This window comes from Verticillium alfalfae, genomic scaffold (assembly GCF_000150825.1).
Source record: "Verticillium alfalfae VaMs.102 supercont1.6 genomic scaffold, whole genome shotgun sequence".
Lineage (NCBI taxonomy): Eukaryota > Fungi > Ascomycota > Sordariomycetes > Glomerellales > Plectosphaerellaceae > Verticillium > Verticillium alfalfae.
This window is the reverse complement of record NW_003315033.1, coordinates 1698404-1713316: the sequence shown is the minus strand read 5'-3', so window position 1 is coordinate 1713316 and position 14913 is coordinate 1698404. Positions and strand designations below refer to the sequence as shown.

The window sequence follows — 14913 nt, the reverse complement described above, 5'->3', positions numbered from 1 at the left end:
CGTGTTCGTACGCCAGCAGCGGCCCGCCCTTTTTTGCTCGCGGCACTTCCAACGGACCGGCGGCGTGGCCTTGATCGAGAAAGAAGCCACGTCGGCGGCGCCGCCTTTGAGCTCGCCCGCACCCGTTGGGCCGCGTCACGCGCAGGGCGCGGTACTCGGTCGAGCCGGCCATCTTGTGGCGCTTCTTGAATCCGACGTGGCCGAGGTTACTGCGCCGGACGGACTCGAGGTAGAAGGGGAAGTTGGACTGCATGACCGCCGTCGGCCGCGACAGGTTGTACAGATGCTTTTTGGCGCGCCGCAACCTCGGGGCCCCGATCGCCCGCGGTAGCGACGCCGGCGCGGCGGACGTGGTAGTCGAGGCGCGAGAGCTCGACCTTCTGGTGCGATGGCGTGAGGTGGCCGAGGGCGAGGGAGAGTTCGTAGAGGGGTGGTGATGTGATGGAGGCGGTGCTGTGGATGGTGGTGCCCGCGAGGAGCAGCGTCTCGGGGGGTATCACGTCGTCTTGGGCCGTGGATGCCGTGTCGGCGTACGCAGGCAGGCCGTTGTCGGATGATGCCGAGGGCGAGCGTGACCGTCCTCCATGGCCCAAATTGGCATCGAGCATCTTGCTCGGCTTGCTAGCCATGGTGTCGTGGGTGCTGTGCTAGACGCTGATGCGGCCGGTGATTTATTGCAGTGATTTGTTGCAGTACCAACGAAGAGGACTGACGGGGGTAAAAACGGCCATTCAACAAAAGGAGTTGTCTTGCGTCACGGATGGGGTGCGCTTGGTCCGACAGTCGATGTTTAATGACTCTTGGCAGATCGCGACCAAGTGGCTCAGCTATCACAGCACATCACTCTGAAGGCTCACGGTCTGTGATGTGATGAGAGCACCATGGTTTTAGAGGCCTCCATCTCGGCCTCGGCATCAATCTTATTAGCGTGACAGAGCTGGCGTGACCAGGTTTTCTCAAGAAATAACACACCATCATACGAATGGAGATGTAGGCTGGAACAGCTCGTCATCGTGCAGCAGATGCCTTGATGGTGAATACCGGCAGGAGACATGGCTCAGGCATCAAGCCGCTAGGCCTCCAAATTAGGCCGTAGGGGTTCCCTTCTGGGTCATCGCTCAGCGGTCGCTGTCCATCTGGGCCTGCTGCTTGTGGTAAAACCTACTGCAGTGCAGCGGTCAGAGAGCGCTAAGCCTCTGTAAGCACCGAGATGATCCATAGGGCCCCACTAAGGCAGGCAGCAGGCCCCCCTTGGGACCGCGCCTTACCTCGCAACATGTGTGATCGAGACCAGACCGTCTGGCACAAACTCCTAATCTAAACATCGCCATCCCCCAGCTCACGCACGCCAAACAATGACATTACACACATGTCGCTCGCGGCACCTACCGATGCTCCGGGAGAGGGCCTGGTCCCCCCTCCACCCCCATCTCCAATAACCTTCGTCCGCGACGTTGAGCCCTTTGTCCCGACGCCCCTCATCGCCGACCTCCTGCGCACTCGCTACTGCATTCCTGACTCCATCTTTCTCGTCGAGGGCATCGAGTCGGCACCCCTCGCCCCGTCAAGTCGATGGCGCGTCGTGCGTCTCATGCTGGGCGACGGCGAGCTCTGCATACAGGCCCTCCTGGTGCCCGAAATGCATCGCTTCGTCGACACCGGCTCCGTCACCGTCGGGTCCTACGTTAAGCTGCCCACTTTTGCAACGCGCAGGATGCAGATTACTACCGAAGATGGAAAGGGGAGACAGAAAATGGTCTATCTTGTGGTGAGCGACATCATGACTGTCGGCTGGCACAATGCGTTGCGCGAGGCTGCGAGACACGAAGCACTCGACGGTGGCGATGATGAGCTGGCCCAGGAGGAACAGCAATCACTCACACAGAGGCATTCTCGTGGGCTGCCAACCGAAGGAGATGAAGAGGACTTGATCGCAGATAGCGATATTGACTTTGAAGACGTCGAGCACGCGCTGGACCAAGCGCAGGCATTGACTGCGGCGACGTCTACGCGTCCCCGCGTCAGAGGTCAGGCTGCCCAGTCCCCCAGTCGCTACGACGGCGACTCAGATGACGAGGCCGCCTTTGAGACCATGATCGTAACCCCAACGAGGTCGACCCAGCGTCGCGAGCGTCTTGCCAACGCGATCCAGGCGTCTGCGAGCGCTCGGGTGTCGACATTGCCCGAGGATCGCGATGTGTCACCGTCAAGAGCTGCTCGAGGTAGAGGCCATCCAGGACATGAGGACAAAACCCACGATGAAAGCAACACCAATGTTCAAAAAGTTGCTTCGCCACCCAGATCATCACGCGCACAGCCTGGGTCTCAGCGTCCGCCAGTGGCTTTGGCTAGGCAGTGGACGGACACTTCTATTCCCCTGAAGCTCACTCCTCTCCGTGCGATCAACAGCCTGCCGTACAAACAAAACTGGTCCATAAACGTTCTGGCCATTGTTACCGCGCTCAGTGGCATTGAACCATCGCATATCCCTCCCTACCAACAACGCATCGCGCGCCTCGCCGACCCTTCCACTGACAAGCACGTCATGCTAGCCTGTATGCTGGAACCTAAAGACTTCTCCCCTCAAGTTGGCAGCGCTGTGCTCCTCGTTGGCGTTAAGAACCATCTCTTCGACGGTGGAAGCCTGAAGAAGTACATCAGCGACAAGCCAACGACACAAGGTGGGCAGTGGTGGTTCCAGAACCCATCACGGTTTGCATGGTGTGACGCAGATGGCCTGCAAAAATGGTGGGACGAGCATGAATCGGCAAGAGACAACAAGTAGCAAGTACGCGTGGTCCGTTCTTGTAACGCTGTTCATTCCTACCACACCACTACTTCCACGCGACCGTCACTCCGTTCTCGTGGGACTCCCTCGCCAGCTCGATCACGCGAATGGCGTCCCTCGACTGCTGCGCCTTGACCTCGAGCTCCGCCTTGCCATTGATGGCATCTGCCACGTTCTCGTAGATGCCGATCCATCGGCCGGTAACGGTGGGGTACCGCCCAGTGTACTTTTTCGTCTTGGGATCGAGGGTCTGGACGCTCGAGTCAAACTCGTCGTACGTCGTCAGCACGCCGCGCAGGTCGTCCGACTCAACGCCGAATCCCTCGTCAAGAGGCTTCGTGCCTGCCGCAATCTGTTCCTCCTGAGGGCAGGTGCTGCGTTGCTGGTGCTGGGCGGGTTTGTTAGTGCTGGTGTCGTTCGTCGATCAGGCGGGGGCGGTGCGAACCTTGATATACGATCCCTTGGTGCCCCTGACGTAGAACTTGAGCTGCTCCGCCACAGGACTCGTCACGGCCGTCTTGACGGTGACGAGGAGGTCCTTTTGCGGACCATCATACTGCAGGATAATCGTGAACGAGTCTTCCACCTCGCTGTCGATGCCTCGCTGCGCGCGGAAGAAGGCCGTCACCGACTTGGGTCTGCCGAACAGGGTGACAGCCTGGTCGACACTGTGGGTTCCTTTACGACGTTATCAGGTCTTTGTGATCATCGTCGGATAGGAAGGTGACGGAACCATACCCAGGCCAAAGGCCATGCCATCGCCGGGGGTGTACTTCGTTGCGGTCATCGTGTGAAGCCACGGCGCATTCTCAAAGTCGTAAACGATCTCCGCCTCCTTAACGTCACCGAGGGCCCCCTTGTGAACCAGCTGCCTCAGGGTCTGGAAACCGCCATCCTATACCCGTGTCAGTATTCTCTTTCCACCTCGGAACTAAAGTCATACCCATCGCCTGTTCTGGAAGCATGTGAGAATGCGCCCCTTTTTCAGAGCAAGTGCAATCGCCCGGTCGACCTCTTCGGCCGACCTGCCGAAGGGCTTGTCGACAATGACTATCACCACACTCGGTCAGACATGATTGGCCGTCGCTTTTATGTTCCGCTGCAGCCAAGACAAAAACATACCGTGCTTCCCCGCCTCGAGAGCCTTCTCCGCGAACGCAACGTGTGTATCCGTGTGCGTGGCGACGACCACAAAGTCAATATCGGCGTCTGCGAAAAAAGCGTCCGCTGTGCGGTGGTGTCGCGCCTTGGGAAAATCGACGGTGCAGTGCGAGCCAGCGGCGGCGGAGGCCGGATCGGCGGGAGCCTCGGCGCGCTGGAGAATGGCGACGACTTCGTAGTCGGGGATAGCACTTATAAAAGGAAGGTGGAAGCTCTTGGCGGCGAATCCGTAGCCTACAACGCCCACTCTGATAGGGGCCATGATGTCTGCCTGTTTAGTTATCGCGGATTGGTGAAGATGGTTTGGTCTTGATGGACACGGCAATGAGAAGTTTTTCTTCTGGAGACACAATGATGAGATTGAGCAAAGGAGATCGAGCAAAGGGCATTTGGTACCCGGTCTCTACTTATGCATGGTGCGACGTCCAGGCGATGAAGGTGCCATACGTCGGTGGACTCCAGCTCGCGGAGTCTCGGGGCTCCGGAGAAACTTCCCCCTCTTCACAGCTTTTAGCCCAACCAACTCCGAGGATGTGGTGCGGGGCTCTGACGAGAGGCATCAAACCGCCCTTAGCCTTAACTCCGGGAACCACACCAAGATCCAGCAACACCCAGAGAAACAATATCGCCACAACTTCTGTCACAAAGCATGCACGACCATAATAATAGCATACTCGAGACTTCGTTCGCTCTCTTCTAGATGAGTCAGGAGGAATACGATCGAAAGGAGGATCAGTCTCTGACGACCGTACACTGGATCCTACGCACCACCCCTGAGCGTTTGAGGTAAGTGACCAAGCGACGTCGTTCGACCTGCGGTCCTCTGGCGAGATATTTCCGATCCCATTACCGATCAAACACTGGAAAGTCAGAGGCTGGCCGCGTCTGGCTTGACGATAGCGTCGCCAAGAGCTGGTATGACACGCTCCATTACTTGAAAGGCTGTACTTCCAGCCCCTGTCGACGATCCCCGCAGAGTGAAGGACAAAAGATGAAGGCGTACCGTAAATATAATAGTTGTCCATGGTGCAAGCTCAGAAGAATCTGGGTTAACAACTTATCCTTGGTTGGTAGACGAAGGGCTATTTCCTCATCTATTTACAATGACGCCGTGCTTCTCTTTCGGGTTTGAATACTTCTTCTTGATTCTTTTTTCTTTCTTGGACGGCTTCACGGTTAACTTGGTCCTGAAATAATTAGGGGCCGGGAATAGCCGTCGAGGAGGCGGTGATGTATAAATAGCAGGAAACAGCATGTACTCCCTGTTTTACTGGGTGAAAAGGACAGTCCTCGTCGCAATTCCCTACAACTGTTTGTCTCTCCCAGTTGAGATCGCCTAGTTCTGTGATGCGTTCACCTCTTGATCGGGCTTGCCGAACGAATTCCCAGTCGAATTGAAGAACAGACGATAGTGGAGTCTTGTCTTGGGGCTGGGGATTCAAGACGTCATGTCGTTCCTAATTTTGGAGGAGAGCAAAGAAGCTTTCAACACATAGACTACAGCAATAGAACATAGATTGGGGGTCGAAATACATCTGGGTTATGGCCTTCCGCAGCTTGGAGGGCCCTCCGCGGTCCTTATGTACACGTTCTCGTAGTCCTCAACCCCCAATCAGCTCCCCTGTTCGGTTGCTCCGCACAGTTGGCTTTATTTAGCTATGGACGTGTTGGGTTGTGGGAAGCTTGGCCCTCAACAATCCGGTTCTAAATGAATTTGTCGTCTCGATACACGGTGAAGGGTCACGCTGTTGCTGCGTGGATGCGGACGGGGCCGTCGCCAGAGCAACTCATAATCGTCTGTGAGGGCGCAGACATCAAACTTGTCTCCATGTGCGGCAGCGCCATAGACTACCAGTAAATCCATTGGCCGCTCAAGGATTCCACGGTTCCAGATTACGGGAGTCCGACTGCAGCTGTCATGAGCGTGTCGGGGATCTGGGGGATCGTTGCGGCTTCTTCGAAGAAGACGGATGCGTGGTCGACGTGGCCCCCCTCCTTGCGTCTCCAACATCAGTCATGTCAGGCCAGATGTCCTGTCGAACCGAAGCGAACGGATTTGAAGTCACGCAGTACGATCACTAAATTTGCCCACGTTGTTGACTGGCAAGGCAACTGCTCCGTGGAAGTTTGTGCTTCTTTAGTCATCCGCGGCCGGGATCCACCATGTGTTCGCGCTAAGCTCGTATCTTTACGGCTGTTTAAACTCCACAGCCCTCGCCCAGACACAACCGCCTCCTGCACCAGTTAGTGACCATCCTCATGACGAGCATTGTTAGGAGGCGCAAAGCGCATAGTAAGTCTCGAGACGGGTGTTTGCAATGCAAAGAGCGCCACGCCAAGGTACCACGCATCCCCGTCTTTCCAGGGCTTTGGAGCTGAAGCCCCGTAGTGCAACGAGGTTCGTCCCCAATGCGGACCGTGTCACCGCGCCGACATATCGTGCAGCTACTCTGCACCGAGCCTGACAATTACGCCTATCAACGAAGATAGCGTCGCTGATCTGGAGCTCCTCGAGCAGTGGCACCGCCGTCAAATCACCGGCCATCTCTCTGATAGTGCCCGGAGCTTGGAGTCTGGTCTCGTTCGATTGGGTTTCTCGCACCACTATTTACTGAACAGTATCCTTGCCCTCACGGCATTAGAGCTCTACAGCGAAGACCAGTCTCGGTTCAAGTGGTAACGCAAGAGCCGTCGCTCACCATCAGACCGCGCTCAGTCGCGTCAAGCCGCACTTCAAGTCGCCTGAAGCCACGGACCAACAAGCGCTGCTGGGCTTCTCCGCGTTCACCTCCATGTACGCGGTGGCCGAGCCCTTCATGCGACCCCATCAACTGCGCGCTTTGCAGCCAACTCAGTTCGATCCCGTGGACGAGTTGCTGCGCGCCTTTCATTTCGGGCGATGCACAACGTCATTCGTGCAGCAAAGTTTCCCTCCGGCCCTGGTTTCAGAGTCCTGGCTTCTCCTGCCGTCCATGACACGGCAAGGCGATGATCTCCAGGGTACCACTGCAAGATTCCCACAGTTCCAGCCGCTCGTAGCGCGCGTCAGGCATCTCTCCGAAACTTCACAGGAGATGGCGTGTCTTTCGTCCATTTCCCAGCTCATTGAACGAATAGCTACCTTGGTTGATAATCCCGGAGAGCCCGAGAAGGGCAAGGTCATCTGGGGATGGGGTCTCGAGGTCCATCAAGACTTTCTCGACATGTGTTCGGCGCGGCACTCCGTGGCACTCGCCGTCTTGGCCCACCTGGCCGTCTTGATGACCTTTTACAGGGAGCACTGGTGTCTCAGGTCATGGCCTGCTGGGCTTCTAAGTCACATCAAGGGTGTCCTTGGTGATGAGTGGAGAGATGTAATTCAGTGGCCGTGCGATGTCGTGTTTGGATCAGTTGCAGTTGTATAAGGGTAGGCCATACGGAATGCGGCGTGAAATTGGTCCGAGGTGGGTTAGACCATTGGACGTCGAGTCAAGATTCTTTCTAAGCGGCGTAGGAACCTTAGTTCGCCGTATTGATACGGGAGGGTGGTCCACACAACTAGCCTACTTTGGGCTGGCCCGCGAGGCCCAAGATCTGTAAGCGGTGGTCAACATGAGAATGTCTGTTGGACAACGAGCCATCCGAAGGAGGTGAATAGGCCAGTGAAAGAAGATATAAAAGGAGTCTATGTAGTAGATGATTGACTGGGAATACATCATCATCATCAAGCATTCGCATTGCATCTTCCAACATCATACAAACTTCTCTCTCTCTCACTCACACTCAGACACACACTTCACAAACAACATGTCTCGATACACCGCCAGCTACGCTACGCCGAAGGGCCCTGGTGATGCTCGCCCTACAGCCCTTCAGATAATCGAAGACGAAGGTCGTGTTGGCCAGCTCACCGGCAAAGTCGCCCTCGTTACCGGTGCCAACTCTGGTATTGGTCTTGAAACAGCCCGGGCGCTCCACATTGCCGGCGTGACCCTGTATATCACTGCGAGGGACACGGCCAAGGCTGAGAAAGCCATCGAAGCCATCAAGAAGGATTCCAGCGCCAGCAGCGACGCACCCATCAAGGCGATCACCCTGCGCTTGGACTCTCTCAGTTCGGTGCGCAGCGCAGCCAAAGCTTTCCTTGACCAGAGCGACAAGCTCAACCTTCTTATCCTCAATGCCGGCATCATGTGCACTCCCGATGAGAAGACCGACGATGGATTCGAGCTGCAGTTCGGCACTAACTATCTGGGCCACTTCCTGTTGTTCCAGCTGCTGAAGCCTGCCCTGCTTGCCGGGAGCTCACCTGATTTCCATTCCCGTGTCGTTTCCGTCTCCTCCATTGCCCACAACGATAGTGGCATCCGCTTCGAGGACATTAACTTCGAGAAGACGCCGTACAACCCGTGGCTCGCGTATGGACAGTCAAAGACGGCCAACATCTACCTCGCTAATGAGATTGAACGTCGCTTCAGCTCCAAGGGGCTGCACGCTCTCTCTCTTCACCCCGGCGTCATCTTCACCAATCTGACCAACCACATGGATACGACAGAATGGGTAGCCTCCATGACCGACGAGGCCAAGGCCGACCTCAAGAGCGCACCTCAAGGAGCTGCCACAACAATCTACGCCGCTGTCAGCAAGGAGTGGGAGGGACGCGGCGGCAAGTATCTGAACAACTGCGCCGTTGACCCGCTCATTCCTGCTGGAAAGACCTGGCAGGAGGGCGCAAGTGGCCACGCGGCTTGGGCTTACGATGTGGAGAACGCAAAGAAGCTTTGGGACATTGGAAACGAGATGATAGGTTTCAAGGAAGAGTAGCTGGAATCGGGTAGTAACTAGCTTCCGGGCACGGCTTCTTGGTTTCAATACCGCGATGGCTTGCTACTTGGTTCGAAACGAAATATAGATTTAGCACCCTGGTGCAGATGCAACTGGCGTTGTCACTACCAAGCCCCTTCTCGGATCTACAATCCTTACGCGAGATCGAGATGAGACAAAGGAACCCGCAGTCGTGAACATTGTTCAATACGCATTAACCAACTGCCTTCACAGGAGTAAATAGCAAATGATTTCTTTTGAGTAAAGTGCCCAGCCGGCGTCAAGATATTTCATTCGTTGGTGACGAATATGAGCAGACATGTCTTCAGTAACACTTGATACAACCCCTCAGAAGGCGAACTCCGGGTGAAAGCCAGCCAGTGTGTTGCTGATAGGAATCATCTACATAGTCACGGAACTGCCAACGCTTCTCAAGCAGAGTCGAGACTGGCTCAAATCGTCGACAGAGGGCCCCCAGCCATCATGCTTCCCCCACGCCACCACACAGGTCTTTAGCAACCTTGTCGAGAACAAGTCGCAACTTCGAGTCATGGATACAATTTGCAGCTCAGGGGCTTGCCGTTGCTACGACGGCAATTGAATTGGTACTAGCATGAATCATTTGTATAATGCTAGTTCCACCAACGTTCATTTTGATTACTGGTAGTCTTGCTTAAAATATGGGCTTTTGTGGCCCGGTTCCGGCGCCCGTGAACGGAATTTTAAGATGAAAATCAAAGTCCCCTGAGCAGAACTGTAGCGCTCGAATGTAAGACTGGTCCAAAGTGGTATAGACAACCTGGACTGGAAGGGAAAGCCAACGATGTGAACGCTTACGTTGAAGCGCTCTTATGCCGTTCCTCGTCAACCTCCCTCATGTTTTCTTTAGCTTTGCTGCGCCGTTTCAAGGGCATGATCTGTCGTTTTCCTTTCCTGAGGCCGCCAGCAATTACACTAACCATCCGCCGCTCCCCTGTGAGATGGTTCACGATGAAAACGAGCAGGTATGCGAAAACAAAGGTCGGCAGGATCCAGGTGCTGGTGTGGTAATTGAAGAAGCCCATGGTGTTCTGAGAAACGCAGGCCACGAGACCCAATCCTAGGGCGATGAGGAAGTTGAAGATGACACGAAGAACGGCACCTTTGGTCCACCTCTCTTTTCTTGCAATGATGTAGAGGACATTCGCCATGGCTAGCACAGCGCCCCCGCAGACGAATGTGTACTGGAAGACGGTGCGAATCCGTTGATAGGAACGCCAGCTTACTGCGAAGTTGAAGCTCTGGTTGTCGAGTCCGGCCGTGGTAGGACTTGCCGAGGGGTCGATTTTCTCCGTCTCCACTTGATCGACGTAAAAGTCAATGCCGTAATTCAGACTGACAATGTTGTCAACAGTGAAGATGATGGTCTTGAGCCCTTCTTCCAAGGCCCTGATCGTTCCGTCCTGTTGGAGTGCTTCTTCTGCCGTCATGTTTGAACTTTTCACTCGTTGACGAGCGGCCGGGATATCGAGGCTCTCCAGTTCATCCAATGTTTTGATTATGGTTGAATGGTAAACATAGTAGCCTGGAGAATAGTCTTCGAAGAAATTCTCGACCCAATCTCTGTACGGCTGAACGAATTGACTGCTAGTCATTTGATCGCCGTTTTCTTCTAGACGCTCTCTCTCCTGAACTGTTTCTTCTCGAATAAGAGCCCAGTCGTGTCCGAGATTTCGAAGAAACTCAGAGGTCTTCCAGAAGATGATGTACTGTGCACATCCTTCGATGAACAGCGTGAGAGCTAGATGCAGAGGGAAATGTACAAGCGTCCAACTAATCTGTCGCCACCGCGAGGCATAGAGTCGTTGTAGCCAGTCGAAATAGATCATAAACACAAGATAGCTGATAGCTATGCAGGCAGATACTACTCCGATAGTGTCATAGGCTGAAGCGCACGAAGTCAGTTCGCAGTATTTCTGGGAAGTGGGACTGCATACTCCACGCATCGTGTCCGTCCGCGTTCACTACCTTGGTAATCGAAGCACAAGCCACGGTGATGCCTTCGCCGAAAAATATCAGGGTGAGAAGGCTCAGTCTTCGCATCAACGGGGTAGCCTCAAAGCTGAGGACAGGGTAGAAGACCGACATGCCGAGCGCAGTCAAGATCTCAACTAAACACAGACGACTTAGTCTAGGGGTTTTGTCGAATTCAAGCATTTCAATGATCATACCTGCACAGACAGGAAACCAGCTATAGAATACTCGGTCAGCCTGATCGTCAAAGCGAAACGTTACAATGAGATATATCATCGCATTGAAGGTGTTGATCAACACCATCCAGATGAGGGGAGCTCTCATTGCTTTGTGTCGTCGAGCGTGAAAAACGACGCTGCCATACTCGACAGCGAGACAGAGCCGAGAAACCATCAATATGAGAGCTAGAGCATTCCGTCAGTCGAAAGGAGGCCAATTCATATATGAGTGTGCTCTCACAGAAAGTCCGAAAAACCCGGAAGTCCTGGTCATTTGGATCGAAGTTGGGTGAAACAGTTACAAAGCCGACAAATACTGCAAAGTGAATCCCACGACAGCAGCGCTCAAAAATACTGTCGGTCACATAGCGAACATCGTACATGCTGGTCAAAAACCAGGTCGTCCAGAGAAGACTGCCTCTAAAGTCAGTCCTTAGGTATTTCCAGCAGCCGCAAAGGCTTAGATGGAGATCTGACCAAAAGAATCCAACATATGCAGAGAGACCATCAAGCGTAGCCATCTGCTGGTTTTGATTGAAAAGGTTCAAGCACTGTCGCGATTAGTGACTGTTGGGCAGGACAGATACTCAGAAGCACGCTCACAGCCTGATGTCGGTCAGTTTTTGCGATGGAGAAATGGCTGTGCAGGGGTGTTTTCTGTGGAAGCTTACAGCAAAGAAAAGGTCGTAGAACACTTCAAGATTCGTAGCGTCGTCGTTCTTTCTAAGGACAGGCTGGTCGTCGCCCGTCACGTTGTGTCGAGCATCGCTGCCATTGCTTCTTCGCGTGATCAAAAATGGGCTTTCAAGGAACTTAAGTTTCTCGGATGCCGTTTCGATCGGCAACTCATCCGACAAACTTTGGCGATCACTTTGCATCGGACTGGACTGGCTGGGGATGACCACGAAAATTGGCGAATGCCGCGAGGAAGAATCCAGAGTATACACGGAAACCTATTGACCGCAGTGTTGCGGAGCTTGCTGATGATAAGACACCTCATGGTGCCGTGCCCTTCTACCTAGTAAGTGCGACACCTCAGACGTCACAGGCTCCAACACTACAAGTGGTATGCAGCCTGATACGCGGGTCACATATTTGCAGCCACAGGCTCAGGATCCTTCTACCCTCGATTCAATTGCACTGGCCACTGTGCTTTAGCTACTGGCGGGCTCACGTTCGGACGATGATTGGTGGTAGCCGCTGGTGTTGTGCGCTGATCTCATCCAAGGTTTTGTCGGATACGCGTATTTGATAGTCCACTTTTCCACTCGTCGACGAGGACGTCATTGCGCGTTCGTTATGTAAGCAGTGTCAACAGTTCAGGTCAAGACAGCGTAGATGTGTACACTTTGTCCCGCATTCACTTTCTATCATGCTTCAATCGACTAGCAAGCAGTGTGCATAGGTCGCCATGGTTGATAAGCCTTGAACCGTCCGTAACCAACGACTAACACGTTTCGTGCCGCACTCATTTGCGGCACGGTCGTCAGGAGAGATGACTGGCCTGTTCTTCTTGCGAACATCTTTCCATTTCATGCCCCAGGCGGAGAAGACGCCTGCACTCGAAATGACAGCTGCAAGACAGAATACCCCAGTGAAAATGATTGAGTACGCCTGGAGCACACTTCGCAAGCCAGCTTGTGTAACGAAATGTCTATAAGGCAACGGCTCTGCCGCCAGCAGCTATCACAGCGCTGGCGGCAGTTTTGATGCTCAAGATCCGTTAGGAGACCCTTGCTGGCCTTTGGCACAGAGGGCTAGTCAGGGGCTTTGGCTGCGAGAACTTATATAAGGACTGTGGAGGGTTAGAACTCAGATATGGTATATCCCTATATCTATTTTACATTGTCCGCGGACCACGCTTGGAAGATCTCTTCACTCTACTTCAAATGAAGCACTGATAGAATCCGAACGAGGCTCGCAGGCAGTCTAGGAGGATGTTGCCGCTGGAGAAGGTTGCACGTCTGAAGGTCTGCGCAAAGACCAGAAGAGCTGGTCCAACACACAATTGGGCTGGCTGGTGTCTGGTCTCATACCGTTCAATATCCTGTCGGTGAATAGGACATGAGGGGCTGAGGCCTCGACACTACTGCCTCGGAAAAAACGGAACGGAGTTCAGAATCCCGGCCCCACTCTAAGAGTCAACCGAACTTTATTCCAATGCCTTGTTACATAAGCAACACCAAGCCCGATGCGGATAGAACACGGATTTCGGATAGTCCGATGTCTTGAATCCCGCTTTGATGGTCCCATGCTTACTTTCCAATCCAGAAATACTGATTCGAGGCTGTCTTCTGCTGAGGCAAATATCCTTATTACTGCGTCTCCTTCAGGTCACAAGGCTTGGCGGACCGGCTTTCATCAACATACTCACCGTCGGTAACCAGAGAGGTGTTCATCCCGCGGCCGGTGGCCGAACTTGGGCAGCCCCCAACCCATAACCACGAGCCCTCCAAGCCACGCCAACACGGAAATGGAGTCTGTCTCCGACGGTACCCCGGCGCCTTATGGCAGGGCTTGTACTAACTGCGCTAAAGCCAAGTGCAAATGCACGCTGAGGAGCGTTGGAGGCGCATGTGAAAGGTACGACAATCGTGCTGTCCATCTTGAGTGACTCTGGCAACAGCCTGACCCTCATTCATCCCACATGGCTTCTTGAGCCTGATCGTCTCGCTGACACCTGAACTAGGTGTCATCGACTCAGCAAAACATGTCAGTCAGCATCCAGCGTAAGAAAACGATCCAAGAAGCAAGTCAACAGTCGTACTGCTCATCTGGAGAAGAAGCTAGATCATCTTGCTGTTCTCCTGAGGGCCTCAGGGCATGGAAACCTCTCTACAGATCTTGAAAGTTCCGTGTCAGGTGACCCCGCCTCTTTAACTGAAGGATCAACAACACCACATGAGGACGCAAACTATGCATCAATATCTCAGTCCACAAATCCAATTTGCCAGGGCACACCGGCCTCATCTACACAAGTTCATGGCGGAATCTATAGCTACAGTCTCACGTCTGGGCCTGAACCTACACAACAAGAGGCCGAACTTCTTTTCATAAATTTTCGAGACGGTCATTTGCGATACTTTCCCTTTGTCGACCTCTCACGGTATGCCTCAGCACTACAAATGCGTCAGGAGCGCCCATTTCTCTGGCTGTGTATCATGGCCATCTCGACGCGGTCAAGACCTCTACAGCTGGATATGAGCGAGCGCATCCGATGGATAATCAGTCAGAAACTCATGATGGAACATGAAAGAAACATGGATTACCTTCTTGGTCTCATTGCATTCATGGCGTGGTGGGTAATCGTCACGACAAGATGAACCTAAAACAGTGAATATGGGAGCTGACTTTGTTTCGCATGCGTGCAGGATCAACGTACAACCGGGCTCAAAGCCCTTCTTTTGCTTCTACACACAACTCGCGATTGCGCTAGTCTACGATCTTGGCCTCACCAAAGAGCTCTCTAAGTTCTCTACACCACTTTTGTATTGGAAATCCATCGGCCTCAACAGCCCCTGCTCTACCCTCTCTCCCCCACGGACAATGGAGGAACGACGCACCGTCTTGGCAGCATATCTCCTGAACGCAACGTAAGCTTTGCTCTCGCCTGTAGGTAGCTTGTTTCTTGAGACTGACGCCACCAGTGTTGCATCCTTTGTCAAGAAAATGGACATTATGCGCTGGACAAAACATATGGACGATTGTCTGGACGTACTCGAGAAGTCAGAAGTGATACCAAACGACCGCGCCCTTATAGCCATGGTAAGAATGCAGCTCATTCACGACGAGGCTACCAACATCTATTCGCCTCGCGACACGATAAGGTTGGCCTCACCACCACCTACTTTTGTACTTCAAGGGCGCTGGTCCTTTGGAAGCTACACGCAGTTTATCAGGTTCTGGCACAAGAGGCCAAAGGCAATGGTA

At 53.8% G+C, this 14913-nt stretch overlaps 7 protein-coding genes across 7 annotated transcripts in view; 4 read left to right on the top strand and 3 right to left on the bottom strand.

The window, feature by feature from the left end:
* Positions 1 to 206: 206 nt before the first annotated feature.
* Positions 207 to 629, bottom strand: VDBG_05635 (predicted protein; the record flags this gene model as incomplete). The annotated part of the gene is made up of 1 exon (XM_003004476.1): positions 207 to 629. The coding sequence occupies one exon, from the start codon at positions 627 to 629 to the stop codon at positions 207 to 209; it is 423 nt and encodes a 140-aa protein (XP_003004522.1).
* A 740-nt stretch (positions 630 to 1369) lies between these two features.
* Positions 1370 to 2785, top strand: VDBG_05634 (conserved hypothetical protein; the record flags this gene model as incomplete). Its single annotated transcript, XM_003004475.1, has 1 exon — positions 1370 to 2785. The coding sequence occupies one exon, from the start codon at positions 1370 to 1372 to the stop codon at positions 2783 to 2785; it is 1416 nt and encodes a 471-aa protein (XP_003004521.1).
* Positions 2786 to 2834: 49 nt separating this feature from the next.
* Positions 2835 to 4211, bottom strand: VDBG_05633 (oxidoreductase domain-containing protein; the record flags this gene model as incomplete). The annotated part of the gene is made up of 5 exons (XM_003004474.1): positions 2835 to 3176; positions 3234 to 3466; positions 3527 to 3683; positions 3732 to 3838; positions 3911 to 4211. 5 exons carry the CDS (start codon positions 4209 to 4211, stop codon positions 2835 to 2837), a joined length of 1140 nt encoding a protein of 379 aa, XP_003004520.1.
* Positions 4212 to 6208: 1997 nt separating this feature from the next.
* VDBG_05632 (conserved hypothetical protein) lies at positions 6209 to 7353 on the top strand (the record flags this gene model as incomplete). The annotated part of the gene is made up of 2 exons (XM_003004473.1): positions 6209 to 6242; positions 6602 to 7353. The coding sequence occupies 2 exons, from the start codon at positions 6209 to 6211 to the stop codon at positions 7351 to 7353; spliced, it is 786 nt and encodes a 261-aa protein (XP_003004519.1).
* A 382-nt stretch (positions 7354 to 7735) lies between these two features.
* VDBG_05631 (WW domain-containing oxidoreductase) lies at positions 7736 to 8752 on the top strand (the record flags this gene model as incomplete). The annotated part of the gene is made up of 1 exon (XM_003004472.1): positions 7736 to 8752. One exon carries the CDS (start codon positions 7736 to 7738, stop codon positions 8750 to 8752), a length of 1017 nt encoding a protein of 338 aa, XP_003004518.1.
* Positions 8753 to 9320: 568 nt separating this feature from the next.
* VDBG_05630 (conserved hypothetical protein) lies at positions 9321 to 10221 on the bottom strand (the record flags this gene model as incomplete). Its single annotated transcript, XM_003004471.1, has 2 exons — positions 9321 to 9360; positions 9590 to 10221. 2 exons carry the CDS (start codon positions 10219 to 10221, stop codon positions 9321 to 9323), a joined length of 672 nt encoding a protein of 223 aa, XP_003004517.1.
* A 3235-nt stretch (positions 10222 to 13456) lies between these two features.
* The window catches only part of VDBG_05629 (conserved hypothetical protein), a gene marked incomplete at both ends in the record, with an annotated part of 2095 nt that continues 638 nt past the window's right edge, over positions 13457 to 14913 (top strand). The window contains 4 exons of the mRNA XM_003004470.1: positions 13457 to 13566; positions 13673 to 14281; positions 14355 to 14576; positions 14631 to 14910. Of these exons, the coding sequence (XP_003004516.1) occupies positions 13457 to 13566; positions 13673 to 14281; positions 14355 to 14576; positions 14631 to 14910 (1221 nt within the window). The remainder of the gene's footprint in view (positions 13567 to 13672; positions 14282 to 14354; positions 14577 to 14630; positions 14911 to 14913) is intronic.